Here is a 25,251-nt window from a genome sequence, read left to right as displayed (position 1 = left end):
TTTCTTTCCCGCCCTGCCCCGCGGCCCGGCCAGGGAGCGGGGAGGAGTGGGGTTCCCAGCAGCTCTCGCGGCATCGCTCGGGCCCGTTCCACGCTGTCGCCGCTTCCGTGGCCGCCGCCCGGCCCAGGGACAAGACGCTTGTTGCCCGCGGTGTGAGTGAAACTCGACGTTTGCCCTGCCGCGAAGATGGAGGGGCCCTTGTCCGTGTTCGGGGACCGCAGCACTGGGGAGGCGATCCGCTCCCAGAACGGTAAGGGCGGGCGAGGCCTGCGGCGGGCCCGCGGCGGTGCGCCACTCTCCCCTGCCTGGCTGGAGCCGTGGCTGCCGTGCTCACGCCTTCCCTTCTCTCCCCAGGAAGGGCCCCCCGGGTGGCACGGGCGGCGTCTCCGACCCGCGGCGGGTCTCGGCGCTTCGGGGCGGCAGCGCCCTCTTCCCGGAGCGCGGCATTCCCGAGGGCGCAGCGCGGTTTTAACGAGAACTGCCCGGATGCTGCGGTCGTGAGGCTGGCGAGGCGCGCCCGGGCCTGGAGGGCGGGTTCCGCGCACCGACACGTGCCGCCGCGCCTCGAGTCCCAGAGGGCTGGGTGCCCTGCGCCCTTTTGTCCCATCAGGAAGGGTGTCCACCGCAATCTCTGGGTCTCCTTTTAGGGTCATTCACCAGGAGGAGCTGGCTTTAATGGCTCGTTTTACTGAGGGGCGAATGGCCATCGGCCACTCTTCAGACGACTTGCCCGTGGTCCCCCTGCAGATTCAGTCCGTACCCCACCTGTCGCTGACTACTTCTTGTAACAAAGCTAGCTGACGAAGTTTTTGTTGAAGGTTAAATGATAAACTCATTTTATCTAGTAAATTTCCACCGTTTAAAGCATTGTTGAGATGGTTTACACTTCAGAAGTCATGAATGCCAGTCCATCGTACCGTCATTTGATAGATTCCTATTTTTGTCATGAACAAATTTAAAGTATAGTCAGAACCTTTGGATTACCGCTTTTTTGATTCACGAAGTCTTGTTAATTTTAATAGAACTTTTTTTTTCTTAAACCTGCCAAAGTCTGAAGGAAAAAGCTGATATGTATCTTTTTCTGTTCTGTGTGGGGTGGCAGAATCTGAAATGACGACGGGTAGATTATGTTTTAATTCTATGAGACAATAAAGTGCGTACTCTCTACAGCACTTGGCGTTCCCTTGGCGGTTGAATTCAGACTGTATGTTACTAGCCACTCCCCTCCCCATATTAGACTTTTAATAGCTAATTTTCAAATTGGGACGGATTTGTAGATTTGAAAAATTCAGAGGCTGTTGCATGTCACTTTTTTTAGGCTGAAATGATTGTCTCTTGGAATCAAGGATTTTTCTAATTTCATTTCTTTCTTTCATTTCTACAGTCATGGCTGCAGCTTCGATTGCCAATATTGTGAAAAGTTCTCTTGGTCCAGTTGGCTTGGATAAAATGTTAGTGGATGATATTGGTGTAAGTATATCTAAATATTGTGTTAGTCACTTTAAGGGGAAAAAACGGTTCATAAACACCTCGCTTTGTAAATTCTTTGTTTTTATCAGGATGCTAGTGTTGAAAGGTATACCGAAGGTGAATGTATCATAATGGGGTTGTTCTAACAGGGGATATTCTGCTTCTGTGGGTGATTATGTCAGTTTTTCCTCCCCGGGAAATTTCTTAGGATGTAACCATTACTAATGATGGTGCGACCATCCTGAAGTTACTGGAGGTGGAACACCCTGCAGCCAGAGTTCTTTGCGAGCTCGCTGACCTGCAAGACAAAGAAGTGGGAGACGGAACTACCTCTGTGGTAGGTAAAGACTAATGGACTAATGGCTAAATACTAGTATTCCTTTTAAAATGAAACTTTCAGAAAGTGAAGCCAGAGAAGTCATTTGTTTTGGGGGTAGTGGTTCAGAAACAAAATTTGAAGATTTGTGGTTATAGCTGGTTTGTACAATTCAAGTAGGAAAGAAACTTAAGAGATAATTTAATATAATCCTCACTTTAAATGTTTTCGCGAGTTTTAGGAATTTTTTCTCAGCTATTATTCATGCATCACGCAGAATTTTTTTTAATGGCGTTTTTTTTTTTTGGCTGTATGTGGGCCTCTCACTGTTGTGGCCTCTCCCGTTGCGGAGCACAGGCTCCGGACGCGCAGGCTCAGCAGCCATGGCTCACGGGCCCAGCCGCTCCACGGCATGTGGGATCCTCCCGGACCGGGGCACGAACCCGCGTCCTCTGCATCGGCAGGCGGACTCTCAACCACTGCGCCACCAGGGAAGCCCAATGGTGTTTTTTTAAAGGAAAAAAAAAGTGTCGTTTTTTTCCTCCTCCCCTCACAGCCTGAGGCCCAGGATTTCCTAAAACCTTACCAGTTTTTTAAAAACAACATCTTTTTATATTTTAAAGGCTGACAAGTGATCTCATGAGTTTAAATGGGAGTTTGAGAAAGTTTGTAAACGCGATCAGTAACATGATTTAAACTCCTCGAAGATCAGCCAGCGCCCTGATGTAGTAGAAACACTATTATTTGGGGAGGAGCAAATAATAATTTGCTGTAAAGAAACAAGCAATGGTTTGTGGTAGAAAATGGTGGTTTCTAGATTAAACTTTAAGCCATGGAAGAATGGAATCTACTTCTAAAATAATAATGGTCTTTGTTAAGTAACTTGTTTATGATAACACAGTTTTTTAAATATAACTATAATTTCCCCCAAAAGATGCAGGCAAAATTTTTTCAAAGTTTTTTTTTTATTAAAAAATATTTTTTGGTGTCCTTAGAAGGATGATTTTTTAAATAATAACGTGAAATAGTACAGATCAAGAATTCCCTGACGGTTCAGTGGTTAGGACTCCGCACTTTCAGTGCCGAGAGCCTGGGTTCAATCCCTGGTTGGGGAACTAATATCGTGCAAGCCGTGCACAGCCAAATAAATAAATAAATAGTACAGATAATCTGAGTGGTCGGGCTCTTCATTTAGCTTATGTTGAGCACTTCATCTTGAAGAGTAATGGATGTGTCTCCTGTTGTTGTACTGTAGAACTAATTTATTGGCCAGAACACTTTTCTGGCTTTAGCCATTTGTGTATAAAATACCGTGTAGGGGTGTCTTTTTTTCTGGTTTCTAATAAGCAGTTATGCATTTCTCCACCGTTACCATTCTGGTTCTTAATATCTGATGCGTGTTAGTGTTGTTTTTACGTATGTGTTGCACATAATGAATGTCAGGCTGTTACGAGAGTAATGGATGTTTTCTCTGCAGGTTATTATTGCAGCAGAACTTCTAAAAAATGCAGATGAACTAGTCAAACAGAAAATTCATCCCACATCAGTTATTAGTGGCTATCGACTTGCTTGCAAGTAAGATTGTTTACATTCAGAGAAAATTTTATATATTATTTGATGTAATAGTTGTCAACAGTCTGTTCTTTAAATGTTTCAGTTAATGACTAAATTTTACTTCGAAAAAGTTGTATTTTAGCATTTAAGTAGTCAACATTTGAAGTAAGAAGTTGGGCCAGTATCCTTTTCTTCCCATTTGACTACCACATTATCTCCTAATAATAGATTTAGTGGCTATGCTTATGGGATAGATTAAAATTGCCGTGATCTGAAGAGGGAGGATTATTTGTGTCCTCCTCCTATATGAAATGGCTGAACAGAAAATTGATGCCTCTGACATCCTGACACAATGATAAAGCAAACATTTTGAGTAGTGAATTTATGTTTTCTTCCCCACTCTTCGAACAGGGAAGCAGTGCGTTATATCAGTGAGAATCTAATTATTAACACTGATGAACTTGGAAAGGATTGCCTGATCAATGCTGCTAAGACATCGATGTCTTCCAAAATCATTGGAATGTATCCTTTTGGTGGTCCAGTAAAGTTTAGGCTTTTTTAAAAGTAAGACGCTGTGTTAGTCTTTGTGCCAGATGATGCTGTATTGAAATTGTCTGTTCCCTTCTTTCCTAGGGGGGAAAAGTGATACAAAGTATGTGTAAAAGTAGTATGCAGATAGTGATACATAGTACTCTAACATTTTGGTGGCGTATATAATGGTTGTTTCTTTGATGAGATTGCTAAAAGGAAGTGCCTTTGAATTACCCTGATTTTCATGTGCACCCACTGTCCATCCCGAGTCTCTTGTTCTCCTTAACTGTTGGCTTAGAAGCGGTGACTTCTTTGCTAGTTTGGTGGTAGATGCTGTACTTGCTGTTAAATACACGGATGTCAGAGGCCAGCCTCGCTATCCAGTCAATTCCATTAATATCCTGAAAGCCCATGGGAGAAGTCAGATGGAGAGTATGCTCATCAATGGCTATGCGCTCAACTGTGTGGTGGGGTCCCAGGGTAAGGCTTATGGTCTGTTTGGTCGTGTAACGAGAGTACTGAAGGATAAAGGTAGCTGTCTGTGGGCTGTGTAACTACATTTTCAGGTGAACTATCCAGGATGTGCATTTACTGTTCTTTAGCGAAGCCCAGAGAAAAAGGAAATGGTACATAATGTTGCCAATTCCTCTTTTGTAATTTAATTGCATATAACTTAAGAAAAATGCAAATTAAAAGAAAACACGTGTGTTTAATGCCATTTAAGTGTTTGTTTCTAAGGTTAAAAGTAATAAAATTCGTGTGTTTACATATAGCAATTTAAAATCTCTGCAGCTCTCTAAGGATAGGTGTGTTTTATAAAAGGTAACAATATTATAGTTACTGTAAAGGTACTTAATGTTTTGTTCAATTTTAGGCATGCCCAAGAGAATAGTTAATGCAAAAATTGCTTGCCTTGACTTCAGCCTGCAGAAAACAAAAATGAAGCTTGGTGTACAAGTGGTTATTACAGACCCTGAAAAACTGGACCAGATTAGACAGAGGTATGTTGAGAGATTGATTTTGACCTTGGACAGGGGGTGTTTGTAAAGTACCCTTTTTTAGAGCAGGTGACAGTAAACTAAAAAGAATGACAGTAAACTAAAAAGAATGAGTGGTAGGTCTAATAGGTAGCAGGGTATGATGATTAGGCAAGTAGGTTTTTTTTTTTCAAGTGTGAGTGTCTTGGAGGACTTTAAAAATTAACATTTTTAACCAAAGTTTTAACTGAAGTCAAAACTATATTTTACCCAAACTGCCTGGAAAATTAGAAAACATGGTGATGATTTATTTAAGAGAGATTTGGGTGATACATGAAAATCAACATTCTATGGAATTTTGGTTTTATGAGTATATTGATATTAAGGCTTGAAGATACATCCAGGAATGTATTTCCTCAAGTGGTACAGGAACCAAACAGTATAGTGTTGACTCTGCCAGATACCAGGTAGTTCATACGGCCATATCTATCGACTGGCATGCTAGAGAGCTAGTCGGAAGATGTACTTCCTTTTCTTTTTCTTCGTTTTTTGGCCGAACCATGCGGCACACGGGATCTTAGTTCCCCAACCAGGGATCGCATCTCCTGCTATAGAAGCACGAGGTCTTAACTGCTGGACCACCAGGGAAGTCCCAGGATGGACTCTTAAGTCTATCTGCATGTGTCCTCTTTCCGTCAGAGGTCAGCCCCTCTAGAATAAGTATTCAGATCCTGTTGCCTTCTGCGTTTAGGGTCTTGCTTCCTCTATTATTCTTTCTCAACTGCATCTTCAACTGCTAATTCTACTCTTCGTTCCTTTCTGGATTCCACTTGTACCTCTCTCATCCCTAAATAAAAGCCTCTTGTGCCCCCACTTGTTCCGGTTACTCTCTATCCATCCTCAGTTCTTTATAGCCAGATGTCACAAGAGTGATTTACACAAAAACCTCCCTGGTGTTTTCTGTCTCGTACCCTTTTCAACTGTGCGCTCCACCGGAGGACCGCTTGCTCAGGTCACTAGTGATCAGGGCTGTGAGACTCGTTAGACATGTTCAATTTCCACTTGCCCTTTGTCAAGCCTTTGACTGCTTGGAAGACTTTCGGAGGACAGAGCAGCTTTGTGAGACTACCTCGTCTGTATTCCTGTGCCTGGGTGGCCAACGTCTCTGTGCTGGAGACTCCCAAATCTATTTCTCTGAGCTTTAATTGATTGAATGCTTCCTGAGCATCTAAGTTATTATGTCTAAAATGGAACTTGTGATCATACCCCCAAATCTGCTCTTTGCCATTTTAGTTAGGGACCCCTCTGTTCAGGCAGAAGACTGGGAAGTGTCTGTAACTCCTTTTTACTTACTACTCTTTCCCTTTCTAACCTGTCATCAAGACCACTTGATTTCTGTCTGTAAATTAAATCTCTAATTCACCTACTTTCCATTTCCGTTTTCTTGCCCAGACTATTGCAGAGGCACCCAAGCTGGTCGTCTTGGTTTCAGTCTTGTTCCCGCCCAGGCGATTCTCCTCACAGCAGCCAAGTGGATCTCATTGCTTGCAAGGCCAGAACCTTTTGGAGGCTTCCCATCACTCTAGGATAGGGTTTTTGGTGGGGGGGGGGGTTGCGGTACGCGGGCTTCTCACTGTTGTGGCCTCTCCCATTGCGGAGCACAGGCTCCGGACGCGCAGGCTCAGCGGCCATGGCTCACGGGCCCAGCCGCTCCACGGCATGCGGGATCTTCCCGGACCGGGGCACGAACCCGCGTCCCCTGCATCGGCAGGCGGACTCTCAACCACTGCGCCACCAGGGAAGCCCTAGGATAGGTTTTATGTAACTCTTTCCTGTGCCCTAGCACAGATGAAACTAGAATCCACCAAAGCTCTACTTCCACAGGCCCCTAAGAGTGTTCCTTCGTCTGCCCAAAATATATTCTGTGCCTACTTGTTTTGACTGGTTAATTTTTTAGTTTATTTTTTAGTTGATAAATCTCTCAAAGAAGCTTTTCTTCCTCCTCAATCTGAATTATTCTCTGCTGTGAGCTCCTATACTTTGTCTTCCTGGGGCTTAACTACAGTTTCTAACTATGTATTTCTGTGTCTTAGATTGTAAGCTCTGTGAAGGTAGAGGCTGAATGATTTCCTTTGCTTTATAGCCCCCATCCTTAGTATCATGTTTGACATACAGTATTTGTTTAGTGTATATACAGAGTTTTATTTTGAGGTTCACCTTTAACTCATTTCACTTTAAAGATCCTTTGATCTCATCTACTATTCTTTGAATAAGTAAAATGGCTTCAATTGTCTATATATTGGCTATTTTTCACATCTGTTTATGTTTCCCATGGTTGGTGATTTCCATTTCCTTCTGTCAGTCTCATCTGAGTATCCCAGGGGCTTCAGACTCATCTTGTTGAAACAGGAACTCTTTTGTCATCTTGCACCCCTACCTTTTAGTATTTATTTCACTCCAGGAGTCAGTGGCTGAACCTCCCAGTTACCCAAGCCATAAACTTTGACTTATCTGCTCAGGCCATCTGTTCTCAGATAGATTCACCTCCAGTTATCGCCTTGTTGTGTTCATTCCTTCATCTTTTGAAAACGCAGATTGAGGGGCTTCCCTGGTGGCCCAGTGGTTGAGAGTCCGCCTGCCGATGCAGGGGATGCAGGTTCGTGCCCCGGTCCGGGAAGATCCCACATGCCGCGGAGCGGCTGGGCCCGTAAGCCATGGCCACTGAGCCTGCGCGTCCAGAGCCTGTGCTCTGCAGCAGGAGAGGCCACAGCAGTGAGAGGCCCGCGTACCGCAAAAAAAAAAAAAAAAAAAAAAAACCCACAGATTGATAATGTTACTTTCACTTAAAAATATTAAACAACTTCTCAGTTCAGACTAACATCCCTACAAGGTTCTTCATTTTTTGATCCCACGTGCAGTTTCAACTCTGGACCCCTCTATTAACTCCAGACCTTCAGCTTTCCTTGTCCCACCTGCCAGGCTGGATACATGGATCTCATGCACTTGTCATCTCTGTACTGCACTGAGTAACATTAGCCCTGGAGTTGGATTGTCCTAGATCCTTGAAGGCAGTGACACTGCTTCCTTCCTAACCACAGTTCTTGGTTAAGAGCTCAAATTGGGGTGGGGGAGAGCTAACTGGTAGTTTTTAATCCCTTTTCTGTAAATTGGACCGATTTAAATTCTGGTCATAGAAGGGAGAGAATAGTTAATTTTTTTTCTTTCTTTTTTTTTTTTTTTGGCTGCATTGGGTCTTTGTTGCTGTGCACAGGCTTTCTCTAGTTGCGGCGAGCGGGGGCTACTCTTCGTTGCGGTGCGCGGGCTTCTTATCGCGGTGGTTCTCTTGTCGCAGAGCGCGGGCTCTAGGTGCACAGGCTTCAGTGGTTGTGGCTCGCGGGCTCTAGAGCGCAGCCTCAGTAGTTGTGGCGCATGGGCTTAGTTGCTCCGTGGCATATGGGATCTTCCCAGACCAGGGCTCGAACCCGCATCCCCTGCATTGGCAGGTGGATTCTTAACCACTGTGCCACCAGGGAGGTCCCTAGTTAATATAATTTAATCTGCAATTATTTTGTGAAAAATACTTAATGGAAGTTCGAGCTATATTTAACATAAAAAACACAGCAGATAACTTTGGGTTACTATTCAAATACTTATCTTTGTAGAGAATCAGATATCGCCAAGGAGCGAATCCAGAAGATCCTGGCAACCGGTGCCAATGTTATTCTAACCACTGGTGGAATTGACGACATGTGTCTGAAGTATTTTGTGGAGACTGGTGCTATGGCAGTTCGAAGAGTTTTAAAAAAGGACCTTAAACGCATTGCTAAAGCTTCCGGAGGTGAGTCTCCTGCCCGTTCTCGGATACTGTTACTACCCGGGACCATGTCCCTTTACGTTGGATGGTAACAGTGAGCAGCTCCAGAAACACAACAGTTCTTACTTTTTACTCCCTTAATGCTTTGTGCTACAAATATATGTATAGAGGCGAGTTCTTACGTAACTGGGCGAGTTCTTCTACTTGCTCCACCTCAAAGTGACGCGGTTCCATCTTAGGATAAGAGGACAGTTGCTTGCCTGATGCTTAACTGTAAACCTTAACCTTACCTTTATATGTCACCTCTATCATAAATACATGTGTCTGAATCTAAGGCACGATTTGAAAATATTCACGAAAGAACAGTGTTTACAGATCTTTGTAATTACTTTCATAGCAACTATTCTGTCGACCCTGGCCAATTTGGAAGGTGAAGAAACTTTTGAAGCTTCAATGTTGGGACAAGCAGAAGAGGTGGTACAGGAGAGAATTTGCGATGATGAACTGATCTTGATTAAAAAGTAAGAGCTGCTTTCTAAATTATAAAGCTCCACAGATTTTATTTATTAAATGAGTGAAAATAGGTCACCTTCCCATTTATTTGCTGCTATATAGTCTTTCAGTGATATAAGCAGTTATACGCATGGGATAAAATAATGTTGGGCCATTGTAAATTGAGGTGAAGTAACCATTTCATCTCTTCTCCATGGTCTAGACACTGCTTCCATGTCTAAATGTCCTGTGTAAGCAGGATTTAATCAAGGCACTTAGACTGAATTTCTGCACTGATTTATTAAAGCATTGATTTGAGAATTTCACTGTTTTTTAAATAGCACTAAGGCTCGTACTTCTGCGTCGGTCATCTTACGCGGGGCAAATGATTTCATGTGTGACGAGATGGAGCGCTCTTTACATGATGCGCTTTGTGTGGTGAAGAGAGTTTTGGAGTCGAAATCTGTGGTTCCTGGTGGTGGCGCCGTAGAAGCGGCCCTGTCCATATACCTCGAGAACTACGCAACCAGCATGGTAAGAACGTCTGGAAGAACGTTTCCGTTTCTAGAAGGGCACGGCACTTTGTTCATATGAATACATCTCTTCTGCGACCTTAGCTGCCGCTGTGGGTTTTAATTTTCTTCCTTTTGTGAAGATACCTCATTGTCTTTCTTCTTAGGGCTCCCGGGAACAGCTTGCTATTGCCGAGTTTGCAAGATCTCTTCTTATTATTCCCAATACTCTGGCAGTTAATGCTGCCCAAGACTCCACAGATCTGGTTGCAAAATTAAGAGCTTTTCATAATGAGGCTCAAGTTAACCCAGAACGCAAAAATCTAAAATGGTAAGCATGCTTAACATTTTTCATTGTCATCTGTATATCATATATGGTAGTATGGTTTTTGTTTTAAACTCATGAAGGATGATGACTAGTGATTATTAACATTGGTGTGTCTTAGTTATCAAATCGGATTCCTCACCTTTTCCCTGCTGCTCTGGGTAGAGTCATTTACCTACAGTAGGAAGGTTCCAGAGAGGAAATTATTTTTGGGTGGTCCACACCTGTTTTTTTTTTTTTTTTTTTTTTTTTTTTTGCGTTATGCGGGCCTCTCACTGTTGTGGCCTCTCCCACTGCGGAGCGCAGGCTCCGGACGCACAGGCTCAGCGGCCATGGCTCACGGGCCCAGCCGCTCCGCGGCATGCGGGATCTTCCCAGACCGGGGCACGAACCCGTGTCCCCTGCATCGGCAGGCGGACCCTCAACCACTGCGCCACCAGGGAAGCCCCACACCTGTTTTTAAGCAAGCTCCTTTTAAGATATTAAATGATGTTTAGAAACAATTTCTTTACTACCATCTAGGCTTTCTACCCCTCTTTCAGTGCTGAATTTGTTTATCCATAATCAATTACTTTAGACTTAAAGGGATCTACTGTAAGGTCCCAACGTTTCCCACGGTTACCATTTGAATGGAATAGCTAATAGCACTAATGAGATTACCACCTCGTCAACTTTTTAAATATTTAGTTGGCTGCACCGGGCCTTAGTTGCTACGTATGGGATCTTCAGTTGCAGCATGCGGGCTCTTGGTTGTGGCGTGTGGGATCTAGTTCCCTAGCCAGGGATTGAACCCAGGCCCCCTGCATTGGGAATGTGGAGTCTTAACCACTGGACCACCAGGGAAGTCCCCCTAGTCAACTTTTAAAGGGGTGGAATAGGATGGGTGTGAACTATGAAAGAGGCTATTTACTAGGTTTTTTTCTAAATTGCAGGATTGGTCTTGATTTGGTCAATGGTAAACCCCGAGACAACAAACAAGCAGGGGTGTTTGAACCAACCATAGTTAAAGTTAAGAGTTTGAAATTTGCAACTGAAGCTGCAATTACCATTCTTCGAATTGATGATCTTATTAAATTACACCCAGAAAGCAAAGATGATAAGCATGGAGGTTACGAAGATGCTGTTCACTCTGGAGCCCTTGATGACTGATGTCTTTTATTTATGACAATGTTAGATGCACTTGTTGTACCTCGAGTATTACACATTAAAGTGCAAAAAGCTGTTAAGTCTTGGATTCTTACGAAGTGGGAGATAGTTTCCATCCTCACTTTGGTGCTCTGATTTCACTAACTTGGTGTTTTATTAGTTTAAAAAGAAACGAGGTTCGAGCTTAGTTTAAGCACAATTAATTGTTAAGCGGTTTCATCCTCTCAGAACACACATGGCTATTCCCATCCCACCCCCGATGCACAGGGCAGCAACCCCACGATGTCCACCCTTGCGCTCCATCGTGTGTAACAGGGTAACAAGAATCCGGCAGCCAGATGCTCCAAGAGGATGGCCCAGGGCTATAGCTCCTCCTTCGGTGTTGACCTAAGGGGTAGATAAGATTTGTATCATTTTTCTCTGGACATAAAGTTAGAACCCCAAACTTGTCTTTTTCCTCTTAATGTCATACCGGTTAACTACCCTTTCAAATTCAGTTTTTAGTTCAAGTTGCTTAGGAAGTGATTTGTACCCTTGTGACATCCATTCTGACTACCTTAGTTTAAGACTTAAAATACCCTCTTCTTGTGGGAAGTGAACTCACGCACACAAGTTTTTTTTGCCTTAGGAAGCAAGAAAATAAGTGAACTCCTGAGTCCCAACAGGAACTTAGCTAGTATCCACCCATTACTGTATGGCCAGTACCTGGGACACATCCTGTGTTTTGCCGTTTACAATATTAAGATTGCATTGTGAATGTTCATTTGCAAGCTCTCTTCAGGACTACTTGCTCATGTTTACCTTCTCTGGGTTTAATCCAAGTTCTTTAGCTATTGCAACAGAGACGGCTGCAAAAGCTTCATTGATTTCGAATACGTCAACATCCTCCAGCGACCAACCTGCTTTTGCAACCTAAAGGAAAGGTTAATGGAAGAGAGGTCTAAAAACTCAAGTGGAACCATTCTTCGTTGTAGGTGTAGAAGCAGAATATACTGTATGATATTGAAGGATCTCTTGAAAATGCCACTTTGAGTTCCAAGTGGTAACACATTTTGCCTTGGTGACACCAATTCTAAAAGGTTTAAGGATAAAACATCCTCTGGAAATTCTGTGCTATCTTCAGATTTGAACCACTTAACACCTGTTACGTGTACGTGAGGTTATAGAGCAGAACTAGTTGCCCTATAAAGCAGATGATCCAAATGCTGGCTGCTCTCTGTGGAAGGGAAGAACACTATAGATACAATTAAATGAATAAGTTCATTTAAGGCACATGGGAGGATGTCTCCTTTTGAGACAATGCAGAGGAAGCCTGATAGGAATAAATAGGAAAATAAAATCAAGCTCAGTCTCGGCATTTTGGAGTGGGAAGGATCTGAGTGAAGGTTGGAAGGAGGCAGAAGTTAATAAGCATTTACAAGTTGTTGGTCTGGTCCCAAAGGGGCTTTAGCAACAAAAAGGACAGGTGCTAACATTGGAAATTAAACTCACAGCTTGCTTTATTGCTGGAATTGGTCCTATTCCCATAATGGAAGGCTCCACACCCGCTTGTGACCAGGAAACTATCTGTGCTAGGGGTGTAAGCCCACGGTTATCAGCTTCTGACTTCTTCATAAGAACCACAGCTGCAGCACCATCATTTATTCCTGTAAAATATGAATGTCTTGATTTCCAAAACAGTGCTCAGTAAGTTACATACCCGTGTCTACTTTCTCCAACACCTGAAGACATGGGTTAAGTTAATACCTCTTGACAAAGATGATGTAACAGACCACAGAACATTCCAATGGGATAAAGAGCGGAAAGATTAAAGCAGTGGGGGAGGGGAGATAAATGGAAAGAAATGGAAGAAATAGCCCAGACCTCCTAGGAGGTAATGGAAGTTCCTGGTTTTGGAAAAGGACAGAGGTGGTAGATAAAGTCTGGAGTTCCCTAATTTGCTTTTTCACTTGTGTGTCTCTTTAGGTTACTGCAAGGAAACCAAATCCATTTTTCAGTATATTGCACAGGTTAAGTCATAAATCTAAATATGAAGAAACAAATCAAAACTACATTTTTTCCTAAAGCAACTGAAACAAGGTTTTAGAATAATTTATATATAAATAACTGATGAAATTTAAAAGGTGTTAACTTAGTAGACCTAGCAGAAGATAATACTCCCACACCTGCCCTTCAGAAAATCTAACCTGAAGCATTAGCTGGGGTGACTGTTCCTGTTCCATCCGTAAGGAAGCAAGGCTTTAGCTTAGACATGGCTTCCATGTTGCTCCCATGGCGAGGAAACTCATCTGTTTTAACTTCAGTAAGACCTGAGAAAAGGGAAAGTCATTACCCAAGATTAGTACAGTTCCTCAGACATACAGAAGGATTCACATGTGGAAGAAAAGGTTTTTATAATAATACTTCTATTCCAATAGGAAAGTACACCCTAGTACAAATTACTGTAAAGACATTTTATTAGCATTGTCTTCATGAGTGTTTTCCATATCCAGACAGCCCTTTCTGAGGAAGGCAGTTACAGGGACTTATTTGTATAAAAGGTTGCTAAGATTTGGGGTATATAGGTCTTGGCTGGTTACGACTGACTGGATCTAGGGTGTCAAAGCCAATCTCATAAAGGCTGGGCATAATCGATGTCAGTTATCAGTTAACAGAACTTGACTAGAGCGTTCCATATTAGAGAATAGCTAAGTGACCCCAAAAGATCCACCCTCAGATATGAAACGCACACAGAAGCAACAGGAAGTAATGGACATTTGCTTCGGAGGAGATTGAGCCTGTAGGCGTAGAAAGGTCGGCTGCTTTCTCCAATTTCTCCTAAAACGCTCCATCTACACAGCCATGTGGAGACCCTGGGGGAAAAGTGTCTGGATGCGGACACAGCCTCCCATGTCTCCTTCCCCACCTCACGTTCAGATCTATCCTGAATATGTCTTTTCTTTGCAACCTGAAAGACATAACTGAGACACGATGTATAAACATTCCTATATGTTATTCTTTTGAATATTAATAATTTACTTATAAATAGCCCCGTTGATGTTTAAACCATTATGACTGGGCTTCCCTGGTGGCGCAGTGGTTAAGAATCCCCCTGCCAATGCAGGAGACGGGTTTGAGCCCTGGTCCGGGAAGATCCCACATGCCACGGAGCAACTAAACCCATGCGCCACAACTACTGAGCCTGTGCTCTAGAGCCTGTGAGCGACAACTACTGAGCTCACGTGCCACAACTACTGAAGCCTGCCTGCTGCCACTACTGAGCCTGTGGTCTAGAGCCTGCGAGCCACAACTACTGAAGCCTGCATGCCTAGAGCCCGTGCTCCGCAAAGAGAGAAGCCACCACAATGAGAAGCCCGCGCACCGCAACAAAGAGTAGCCCCCGATCGCCGCAACTAGAGAAAGCCCATGCGCAGCAACGAAGACCCAACGCAGCCAAAAATATAAGTAAATAAATTTATATATATAAAAACACCTTTATGACTTATATACCCACCTTTTTTAGAAGATACAAAAACTGGTACAATCTCTTTGTCAAAATGGCCAGCTTTCTGTGCACTCTCTGTCCTGTTCTGGGACACAACTGCAACCTTGTCCTGATCTTCTCTACTCACTTGCCATTTGTTGGCTACATTTTCAGCTGTGAAAGAAAAAAAGTAAAGCAAACCCCGAACATTTTCAGGAACTGGCTTTTGGTAGCTCCAGTTTTTCACCTTCAAACAAGCCCTGAGGCCCAACGACGGCAGGCTCGCTGGTGGACTGAGGCGGTACTCTGCAGCCATCTTGCCTCCCACTGAATGTGGAAAGGCTGCAGTGATTCTTAAGAAGCCATTTCCTTTCTTTGCTTCCTTCTCTTTTCCCTTCTATAAAACAACTTCTGGAAATTTCGTTTATGTGGCTTCACCAATTGTTCATATTTTTTGCCCCATTTGCTTTATCATTCTCTCTCAACCATCTGAGGGAAAGTTGTAGACACCATGCCCCTATATCTCTAAATTTTAATTTCAGTGTATATTTTCCCCCCACAAAGGCCATTTTCTTACACAACCACAGCTACCAAAATCAGGAAATTTAACATTGATAAAATACTATTATCTAGTTCTTGGTCCATATTCAAGTTTCACCTATTGACCCAATGATGCCCTTCAGAGCTAATTTATTCAGTCCAGTAACATCCAATCCAGGATCACGCACTGCATTTCACTGTCAATCTCTTTAGTTTCTTTTTATTTGGAACACCTCCTTAGACTATCTTTGTGTTTCTTTCCTTTTTTTAAAAAAAAAGTTTACGATGTGCTATGTGAGGCTCAATAGTTCTAGGAAGCCATGTTTTTATTTTTATTTTATTTTTATTATTATTTTTTTGGCCGCGCAGCATGTGGGAATCTTAGTTCCCCCACCAGGGATGGAACCCGCACCCCGCACTGGAAGCGAGGAGTCCCGACCACCGGACCGCCAGGGAAGTCCCTGTTTCTTAACCTTGATATTTCTGAAGGGCAGGGGCCAGTTCTTTTGTCAGATGTCACCAGTTTGGGTTGGTTTGACTCACGTTTCCTCAAGATTAGATTATGTGTGAAAGCACTGAATGAGGATACTATCTTCTCACTGAATCATTTATTTATTTAGTTACGGCTGTGTTGGGTCCTCGTTGCTATGCACTGGCTTTCTCTAGCTGTGGCGAGCGGGGGCTTCTCACTCTGGTGGCCTCTCTTTGTTGCAGAGCACGGGCTCTAGGCACACGGGCTTCAGTAGTTGTGGTTCACGGGCTCTAGAGTGCAAGCTCAGTAGTTGTGGCGCATGGGCTTAGTTGCTCCACGGCATGTGGGATCTTCCCGGATCAGGGCTCAAACCCGTGTCCCCTACATTGGCAGGGGGATTCTTAACCACTGCGCCACCAGGGAAGTCCCTCACTTAATCTTATCAGGATACAGGTGGGAGTTTATCTCAGGTGATGTTAGCTTTGCTCACTTGATTAAAGTAGTATCCACCATATTTCTACACTGTAAAGTTAGTGTAGTGTATTATGTGTGCAATAGCACTGTATCTAAGAAAACAATGTACATACCTTAATTAAAAAATACCTCATTGCTAAAAAATGCTAACCATCATCTGAGCCTTCAGCAAGTTCTAGTAGTAACATCAAAGATCAAAGATCTTTCTGTTTCCTGCTTTGTCAAAATTGTTTTGGCTATTCTAGGTCCAGGCTTTTCATATCACCATAACAAATATAAAAATGAAAAAGTTGAAATATTGCAAAAATTACCAAAATGTGACCCAGAGACCTGAGGTGACCAAATCCTGTTGGAAAAACGGCACTGACAGACTTGCTTGACACAGGGTGGCCACAAACGTTCAATTTGTAAAAAACACAGTATCTGTGAAGCGCAACAGAAACTTGTTTGAAATTTGTTTCTAAGATAATTAGTTTGGGTCTAGAGTAGCCCTTACCCTGGGCCCACCCTGGGCCCACCCTGGGCCCTGCCCTAAACTGTGGCTTTTCTTAGATGTCAATGGAGTGTCCAGTGGCTTCAGTAAAGTCTCTACTGTTGTTGGTCAAAACTTCTATGTCCCCCAGCAATCTAAAATCTCCATTCAGGGACTTCCCTGGTGGTCCAGTGGTTAAGACACCAGGCTTCCACTGCAGGGGGCATGGGTTCAATCCCTGGTCGGGGAACTAAGATCTTGCATGCCACATGGAGCAGCCAAAAAAAAAAAAAAATCTCCATTCAATTTCCTAGAAGCTGTTTCTACTAGGCCTTGTAGAGTGTTGCCCTGAACATACATAGCTAAACATTTAGCCAGAGCCTTAAGGGGACCCTTACGCAGATCTCTGGAGCTCCTTTTCTTCTCTCCAGTGCCCTGCCCCACAAACTTAGCCATCTGAGCCCCAAACTCTGATCTCTACCTCTCCAGTTCTTTGAAGCCACTTTTCCCCAGATAAAAAGTTTGGAAAGCACCCCCAGGTAGAAATCTAGTTATAGTGGGTCTTTCTCCTTTCAAGAAGCTCAGTTTTGGGCTTCCCTGGTGGCGCAGTGGTTGAGGGTCCGCCTGCCGATGCAGGGGACGCGGGTTCGTGCCCCGGTCTGGGAGGATCCCACATGCCGCGGAGCGGCTGGGCCCGTGAGCCATGGCCGCTGGGCCTGCGCGTCCGGATCCTGTGCTTCGCAACGGGAGAGGCCGCAGCAGTGAGAGGCCCGCGTACAGCACAAAAAAAAAAAAAAAGAAGCTCAGTTTTACATGATTGTTGGCCAACGTTTGAAAACGGTTGATATATTCTGACCAGTCTTATACTTGTTTATAGTAGGAGGTCTAGTCTTTACTAATTACTACATCATGGCCTGAGCCATTATCTTTTTTTTTAAGCAACAGAAATTTATTTTCCCACAATTCAAGAGGATAGGCGTCCAAGATCAAGGCACCGGCAGCCTTGTTTTCTCCTGAGGGCCCTCTCCTTGGAAACCTTCTCACTATATCCTCTCATGGTCTTTCTTCTGTGCCCACATCTCTGGTATTTCTTCCTCTTTTGATAAGGATACAAGTCAGACTGAATTAGGGCCCAGGCTAAAAGCCTCATTTCAACTTAGTTACCCCTTAAAAGGCCCCACCTCCAAGTACAGGTCACATTCTGAGGTCCCAGGTGTTAGGGTTTCAACATAGGAATTTTGGAAGAACACAATTCAGTCCACGACACCTCGGAAAGGGCTGGGGAGCTAAATTTCTAATGACCGTCTCCGGTGATGTTGAGGCAGTTAGCTGGACTATGGCACTTTGAGAAACTCTGACACGTTAGGCCCTAGTACAGCACACATCGCCCGCGATGCCCAGCCGTCTCTGCTGTGGCTCTCAGTCCCACAGCGACAGAGACGCCCTGAACTTCTCACTGTCCCCGCATCTCCAAGCCCTCCCTCCCTTCCAGGCACTCGCAGGCACTGTTCCCTCTGCTTGGAACCTCGCCCTTTCCCTCCTTATCTTTTTCACAAGAATTCTTCTCACAGAACCAGAGCTGCTGCCAGGCATCTGATCAAGATGCTTAACCTCTCAGGGTTGGTTTCTTTAACTCAAAACTTAAAATGTTCTTAAGTTTTATATTTATATGCAGTAAAGACAGGAGTTCTTTTGATCTTCCAGTTGCTTTGCCAGTACACCTACACCACAGGAGCCTTCTAGACAGATGAAGACCTGACTGCATAGTGCAACAAAGACAGAGGTAGGTACCAGAAGTACTAGTTTATCTCTGATACTGCCTTTGCCACAAAGCCACTATTTGTGAGCTCTGTTCTGTCATGGTAAAGTGAGAGTTTGATCCAGAAGAACTCTTGACACTAATGTTCCCTGACAATCAAGGAGTCACAAAGGACAGAGGGAATACGTCCCCACTTCGGTTCATCAAATGGGAACTACCCCTGTCATCAGGGATACAAAATGATTAGGACACAGTCCCTGCCCTGAAAGAGGAAAGCACCTGCAAAGCTGATTATTATAGGATCTTTTTTAACCTTTTTACAGTTAGTATGTTTTCAGCCATGTTTGCCTTACCTGTAATGCCCATATGATAGCTGTGAAATGCATCTATAAGCCCATCACAGAGCATACTGTCAGTTAGTGGTGTGTCCCCCATCCGGACTCCTGTCCTCAAGTGAACCAAGTGAGGAGCCTGGAAACAATAAATACAAATAGATTAGGCTTGGTTGTAACTAGTCCTCTCCATAGGATCCCACTCAAAACTATCCAGTGGGGCTTCCCTGGTGGTGCAGTGGTTGAGAATCTGCCTGCCAATGCAGGGGCCATGGGTTCAAGCCCTGGTCTGGGAGGATCCCACATGCCACGGGGCAGCTGGCCCCGTGAGCCACTATTACTGAGCCTGCGTGCCTGGAGCCTGTGCTCCACAAGAGAGGCCGCGATAGTGAGAGGCCCGCGCACCGCCATGAGGAGTGGCCCCCACTTGCCGCAACTAGAGAAAGCCCTCTCACAGAAACGAAGACCCAACACAGCAAAAATAAATAAATAAATAAATTAAAAAAACAAACAAACAAACAAAAAAACTATCCAGTGGGGCTTCCCTGGTGGCACACTGGTTGAGAATCCACCTGCCAATTCAGGGGACACAGGTTCGAGCCCTGGTCCAGGAAGATTCCACATGCCATGGAGCAACTAAGCCCGTGCGCCACAACTACTGAGCCCGCGTGCCACAACTACTGAAGCCTGCCCGCCTAGAGCCTGTGCTCTACAACAAAAGAAGCCACCGCAATGAGAAGCCCACGCACTGCAACGAAGAGTAGCCCCCGCTTGCCGCAACTAGAGAAAGCCCATGCACAACAACGAAGACCCAACGCAGCCATAAATAAATAAATAAATAGTTATTTTAAAAACCCAGAAAAGCTATCCAGTGATTCCTCAGCCTTCACCTAGTCCCCCTTGTGACGCTTCTACTCCGTTCCAGTCCATGTTCCTCCCCACCTAGGGCCCAGGGCCTGAAGACCCCTGGAATCCACAGGCTACTCCACCCTTCCTACTCCTAGAGACCCACTGCTCTCCTCCCCAGCCATTTCCAGTCTTCGTCAAACAAACCTATGCATTCTGTGTCCTATTTCCTTAAAAAGCTCATTTATTCTTTCCAAAAAAGCAACTAGTTACCTATTAAATGAAGAGCTCATCAAAGGGCTTAAGTGGTGGGAACAATGTGTTACTTATTTTGATGGGACACATAATGCCTACGCTGAGAATAATCAGGTTGCTTAATTAACTGATAGGGGGAGATTTCTCAGTAGGGGATCCTCCTAACTCCTACCAACTCAATAGCAGCTATCATAGAATGGAAAGACTTAAGAGTCAGACTTAAGACTTAAGACTCTATTGGAGTCCAGGCTCTGGGCCTCAGTTTCCTTACCTGTAAATTGGGAATAATACCAAGACTAAGGGCTGTTATGTCTGCATGTTTAAAAGCACAGCTATTAGTATGGTCCCATCAGAATCCCTCTGATTATGTTTGCTACTTTCACCCTGCCTCCTCCAGAGCCTCAGCAAATGTGGGGCTGAATCGACCTCTGCCTGTGGGATCCCCAGGTGAGACCCTGAACTCCTGCAGGAAGCAGGGGATATATTTTTTCCTGTCCACCACTGTGCCGGTTTGAGGGATGGAACTTGGTGAAACTAATCGCACGTGGCAAGCCTATTGGAGAAAGGCACTACTCAGTGGTCCTCTTTTCCATGTTCTATACTTACCAAAGGTCAACAAAATGTGGTCCCTGGAATACTCCTTGTCCTGTGCAGGAAGGTAAGTGGCATCATTTGTTTTCAACTTTTACTCACAATGAGAAAGAAATTTAAAGCGAAGGATATCAACTGACTAATGTTACAGGTTTAATTCAGAAAATATTCTACGCTTCAGTAACATTTAATTTTATTTATTTATTTTATTTATTTATTTTTGGCCGCATTAGGTCTTCATTGCTGTGTGTGGGCTTTCTCTAGTTGCGGCGAGCGGGGGCTACTCTTTGTTGCAGTGCGTGGGCTTCACTAGTTGTGGTGCACGGGCTCTTTAGTTGTGGCTCACGGGCTCTAGAGCGCAGGCTCAGTAGTTGTGGTGCACGGGCTTAGCTGCTCCGTGGCATGTGGAATCTTCCTGGACCAGGGCTGGAACCCCTGTCCCCTGCACTGGCAGGCGGATTCTCAACCACTGCACCACCAGGGAAGCCCCAGTAACATTTTAGAAAAAAATATATTCTGTTCCAGTCACACTGGTTGATAGGCTTTTTCTTCAACCTGGATTTCCCATCCAATTTGAAGAATAATTAATAATCAGGCAGGGATCAAGGTTTAATGCGTTTTTCACTTGTTCCCTGTTTGGTTCCAGCTCTGATACCATCGGTCTACCCTGCTATGGCAGTGGACGAGAGTTTATCAGTGAGAGGTCGGCGAGAGCCATCTCTTCAGAGGCCTTACCTTGCTCATGTTTTCCATGCCTCCTGCGACCACAATGCTGGAGTCTCCTACCACTATGGACTGGGCTGCAAGGCACACGGCTTTTAGGCCTGACCCACAGATCATTTGGCAGCTCCATGCTGGAACAGAGTAGGGGATTCCGGCACCCACACTGGCTTTTCGAACAGGATTCTGCCCACAACCTGGAGGAAGGAACACAGAGGCCTCTCAGCAATCAAAGAGAAAGATAAAATGTTGGGATGAAGGTGAATGCAAAATCAGGAGATTGCCAACTGGGTCTCCTGCCACTTCCCAGCCAAGCCAAGTCAAGTTCCCGGCAGAGGCAAAGACCTGTGTGGACCTCACACCCGTCCCAGTCTGAGCCTTCAGTACATATTATCTTGTGCTGTTCTACAGGTATTTTATTAATATAAGCTTTCGGGGCTTCCCTGGCGGTCCAGTGGTTAAGACTCCACGCTTCCAATGCAGGGGGCGCAGGTTCGATCCCTGGTCGGGGAACTAAGATCCCACATAGCATGTACCAAAAAATAAAGTGCAACAAAAAATTAAAAAATTTATGAACATAGGCTTTCTTCTCCACAAAGAAGCTATTAATACTGTAAGAAGGAACTGTCTTCCTGATCTTTCTCTAGGGCTTGAATAAGCACACACTCCCTTATAGACAGAGGGCAGAGCCTGGCCATTACTCCTGTTTCTAACTACGGTTATTTGCCTCCTTGATCACGGCGTAAGACACCTGGGCGGATACGAGGGTCACTTAAAAGAGGAAAACTCTGCTAAGAAGCACTTCCTTCCTTGCTTAATATCCATCACACCATGATTAACTGGTTACGTAACGAGACATGTACAAAATCAGAACTGACAATCCCTTTCTATAATTCAGCTGTGGGCACTTCCTTCAGGGAACGGGAAGAAATACATCACATACGTAAGTTAACCAAAGTGGCAGAGAAGGGGGTGGAGTGGGAAGTTTCAGATATCTTCAGTCGCCATTATCTGTTACCAACAGGTCAGTGTTTATACAGTGGCCGCTCTATTGCAAATTTCAGGTACACCCATACCGAACACCTCTCCTCAGTGAGTTTGTTGGAAAAGAACTAGCAGATGGGTCACTGAGAAAAATTTAGAGATTATATTCATCACGGTGTTATTAATCTGGGATTAGGCTGGAAGCCTAAAATTTGAGATTGAAAATAGACGCAGGAAAAATTATTATTATTTTTAAATATTTATTTATTTATTTGGCTTAGTTGCAGCACGCGGGATCTTCGTTATGGCGTGCGGACTCTTTAGTTGCAGCATGTGGGATCTAGTTCTCTGACCAGGGATCAAACCCAGGCCCCCTGCATTGGGAGTGTGGAGTCTCAGCCACTGGACCACCAGGGAAGTCCCAGGAAAAATTATTTAAAAAACAGTATCAAAATGTTCTCGGGGACTTCCCTGGTGGCGCAGTGGTTAAGAATCTGCCTGCCAGTACAGGGGACACAGGTTTGAGCCCTGGTCCGGGAAGATCCCACATGCCGCGGAGCAACTAAGCCCGTGCGCCACAACAAGAGAAACCACCGCAATGAGAAGCCCGCGCACCGCAACGAAGAGTAGCCCCCGCTCGCCGCGACTAGAGATAGCCCGCGCGCAGCAACGAAGACCCAACGCAGCCGAAAATAAATAAATGAATAAATAAATGTTCTCTGAATTAAATTCATCGGATACTAGTTGATAAAGAAGACATTAATATTATTTAAGGTTCCTGCTTTTTAAGCTACAATGAATTACATCTGTATTTAAGTAAACAAGTCCGTTATACACATTTTATGCATTTATTCATAATCCCCGTCTTCAGGTACTTAGCGTAGTGCTGAACATAATAAACTAACGGTCTAGCATTGAGCAGAAAGGGAGGTCCACGAGGCTGGGGATTCCTATCTGGTATGAACACTGTTTCTCCGCAGCTCACAGAACAGAGCCTGGAGCGCAGCAGGTGCTCAGTAAGCATGAGTTATGTGACCCTGGAGGGCACCTGCGCAGGAGGCAGGACAGATGTGGGTTGAAGGCTGTGATCCTGGATAAGTTACTCAGTCTCTCAAACTTTCATTTACTCGTTCGTAAAATGGAGAGAACATGATCCAACAGACTTCCTCAGAGGATTAATGAAAGCACTAAACACAGGGCTTTTAAAGGCCCAGCACTTAGCAGGCCCTCAATAAACACAGCTATTATTTTTATTATAATTGTGTGGAGATACCACACAGGTGAGAGGTGAGGTGAGGTGAGATATGGAAGAGAAAACAGAAACCAGGAGTGGAGGACCCTATGGCAACAGAGTAAGTCTAAGTCGTGGGTCTGGGAAAAAGAAAGGAGGGAGTGGCCCAAAGGCAGCCACCTTTGGGCCACCAGTAAAGTTACTCATATGCTTTAAAGCCCTGGAGAGTCAGGAGGAAGTGGCGTGTTTCAACTTTAAGGCCGCCCAAAAGGACAAGGTGAGAAAGGAGAATTAGGAAGAGGAACTACAAAACTACAAAGTAAATGTCTCAGATAAGGTAAGGACAAAAGTTGGCCGTAAGTGAGCGTGACCAATTATCACTAGGAGTAATTAGAATTTATGCTACTGAGTGAGCGTGATACTAGTTAAGAAGAACTAATTAGGAACTGTCAGTGGTCGTGGGTCTGTGAACCTAGAGGGAATCAGAAGTGAGCTGGAACACTGGTGATTCACCTACGCCAGCCCTCCAGGGGTGATGCGCCCCTGTCTGGCAGCAACCCACCTTGCCGGCTCAGAAGTGAGCCCTATGCGGGCAAGGACTAACCTGTGTTGGAGCTCCATCCCCAGCACCTAGCACAGTGCAGGGCACAGAGGAACTCAATACATTTTTATTGAATGTGTGACACTTTAGGGAAATACGGAAGGCCCTGCATACTCTCCCATGTGTCAGGCTGACCCTGCTTCTAAAGAAAGAAAAGGCAGTGGAGGACGGTGATCTAGGATCATGTAGGAAAAGTACATTAAAGACGCTTAGTGTTAAGCTGGAGAGAAGCTACTGTTGGGGCTTGACAGAGGGGCGACAGGAGGTATTCTAACAGAGGGAACTCCGTAAGCAGATGTACGGAGGCAAGAACACAAGCTTCGGAGTGTTGGTGGGGGGCCGGGGGAGGGGAGGGTTAATGGGCTGCTTCCAACAACCTGACCTCTCTGCTGGGGTCACTGTGGAGTTACCTGCTGCCAAAACGTGTCCAAATATGACCTCTGATACATCTTCGGGAGCCACAGCGGCCCTTTTCAGGACCTCTCTGATGACAGTTGAGCCCAGGTCATAGACAGGAACGGTGGATAAGGCACCATTGAAGGAGCCTGGAACAGAGGGAAGGAGAGGGCGATGGAGAGCGCGCCCAGGGCGGCGGGGGACCGGCGGCCCGGTGCTTTCCCCCTGCGCAGGCGCCCACCGCATCTCGTCTGGGCACAGAGAGGAGCGTGGGTGCCTCTCAGCAGCCGAACCCCGGGGAGGCGGCCCCCAGGCCGTGCGGGGAAGCCAAGGACCCGCGAGAAACCTACACATCCACTCCCCAAATCCCAGCGGATGGGCACGGCCCACGCTTTCCTAACAAGAGGGGTCCACACTCCCGCGAGTCCAGGGCCTTTGAAATCTATACAACACTAAGGACATTTGGGCAATTCTCTGTAATCCATCCTCCTTTGACTAACGCAACCTCTGCCCAGCGCCCCGGCGCCCACCACCCAGCGGCCCCGCCCCTGAGGCCACAGGGCTGAGGTGGCGTCTCCTGAGGCTGGCCAATCAGGGGCCTCCCCAGCCAATGGGAGAGCCGGGAGGCGCAGTGGCCCTACCCAAGAATCCAATCAGAACACTCGGAGTGGAGTGGACCTCACCGCGCGAGGAGGGGGCGGGGAAGGCAGGCGGGCCAAGGAAGGCGCGAGGCGCCGGGTGCCGAGGGTCCCGGAGGTCCCGGGGGTCCCCGCGACCGGGCCGGGCCGGGCCGCGCCGAGCTCGCGGCTCAAACCCCACGCCGGGTCCGCCGACCACTCACCTATGATGGTCCGCGCCGCCGAGACGATAACCACGGGGTCTGAGTTGGCACTCATCCTGCCGCACTACTGCCTCTCGAGCTACGGTTGGCCCAGTGCAACCGGCTAGTGAGCAAGATCCAGCCCCGCCTCTGACATG

At 45.4% G+C, this 25,251-nt stretch overlaps 2 protein-coding genes across 3 annotated transcripts; one reads left to right on the top strand and one right to left on the bottom strand.

Moving 5' to 3' along the window:
• The first annotated feature begins 3 nt into the window (after positions 1-3).
• Positions 4-11,212, top strand: TCP1 (t-complex 1). Its single transcript, XM_081250751.1, has 12 exons — positions 4-250; positions 1,385-1,470; positions 1,679-1,807; positions 3,264-3,361; positions 3,752-3,862; positions 4,170-4,351; positions 4,746-4,872; positions 8,511-8,686; positions 9,060-9,183; positions 9,496-9,688; positions 9,834-9,997; positions 10,924-11,212. The coding sequence occupies exons 1-12, from the start codon at positions 187-189 to the stop codon at positions 11,138-11,140; spliced, it is 1,671 nt and encodes a 556-aa protein (XP_081106877.1). The 5' UTR covers positions 4-186; the 3' UTR covers positions 11,141-11,212.
• ACAT2 (acetyl-CoA acetyltransferase 2) lies at positions 11,122-25,251 on the bottom strand. Of its 2 annotated transcripts, XM_081250752.1 has the most exons (9): positions 25,115-25,251; positions 24,288-24,422; positions 21,077-21,258; positions 18,671-18,788; positions 14,631-14,774; positions 13,324-13,446; positions 12,629-12,783; positions 11,939-12,049; positions 11,122-11,524 (listed from the first exon to the last, which is right to left on the bottom strand). In XM_081250752.1, the coding sequence occupies exons 1-9, from the start codon at positions 25,167-25,169 to the stop codon at positions 11,354-11,356; spliced, it is 1,194 nt and encodes a 397-aa protein (XP_081106878.1). In that variant the 5' UTR covers positions 25,170-25,251; the 3' UTR covers positions 11,122-11,353. The 2 variants fall into 2 exon arrangements, with proteins under 2 accessions (XP_081106878.1, XP_081106879.1); XM_081250753.1 differs by lacking the exon at positions 14,631-14,774.

This window comes from Mesoplodon bidens (assembly GCF_964165515.1).
Source record: "Mesoplodon bidens genome assembly, chromosome: 12".
NCBI classification, from domain to species: Eukaryota; Metazoa; Chordata; class Mammalia; order Artiodactyla; family Ziphiidae; genus Mesoplodon; species Mesoplodon bidens.
Note: the sequence above shows the minus strand (reverse complement) of the source record. Positions and strands in the feature narration are given on the sequence as shown.

Bases quoted from the DNA above. Each gene is read 5' to 3' on its own strand.
- ACAT2 (XM_081250752.1), bottom strand. From the start codon at position 25,169: ATGAGTGCCAACTCAGACCCCGTGGTTATCGTCTCGGCGGCGCGGACC. The intron at 12,784-13,323 runs GTTAGATTTTCT...CATATTTTACAG, and splicing joins CACCCCAGCTAATGCTTCAG to GAATAAATGATGGTGCTGCA. The intron at 11,525-11,938 runs GTAAACATGAGC...TCTACCCCTTAG, and splicing joins TTGGATTAAACCCAGAGAAG to GTCAACACCGAAGGAGGAGC.
- TCP1 (XM_081250751.1), top strand. From the start codon at position 187: ATGGAGGGGCCCTTGTCCGTGTTCGGGGACCGCAGCACTGGGGAGGCG. The intron at 1,471-1,678 runs GTAAGTATATCT...GAAATTTCTTAG, and splicing joins TGTTAGTGGATGATATTGGT to GATGTAACCATTACTAATGA. The intron at 9,998-10,923 runs GTAAGCATGCTT...TCTAAATTGCAG, and splicing joins GAACGCAAAAATCTAAAATG to GATTGGTCTTGATTTGGTCA.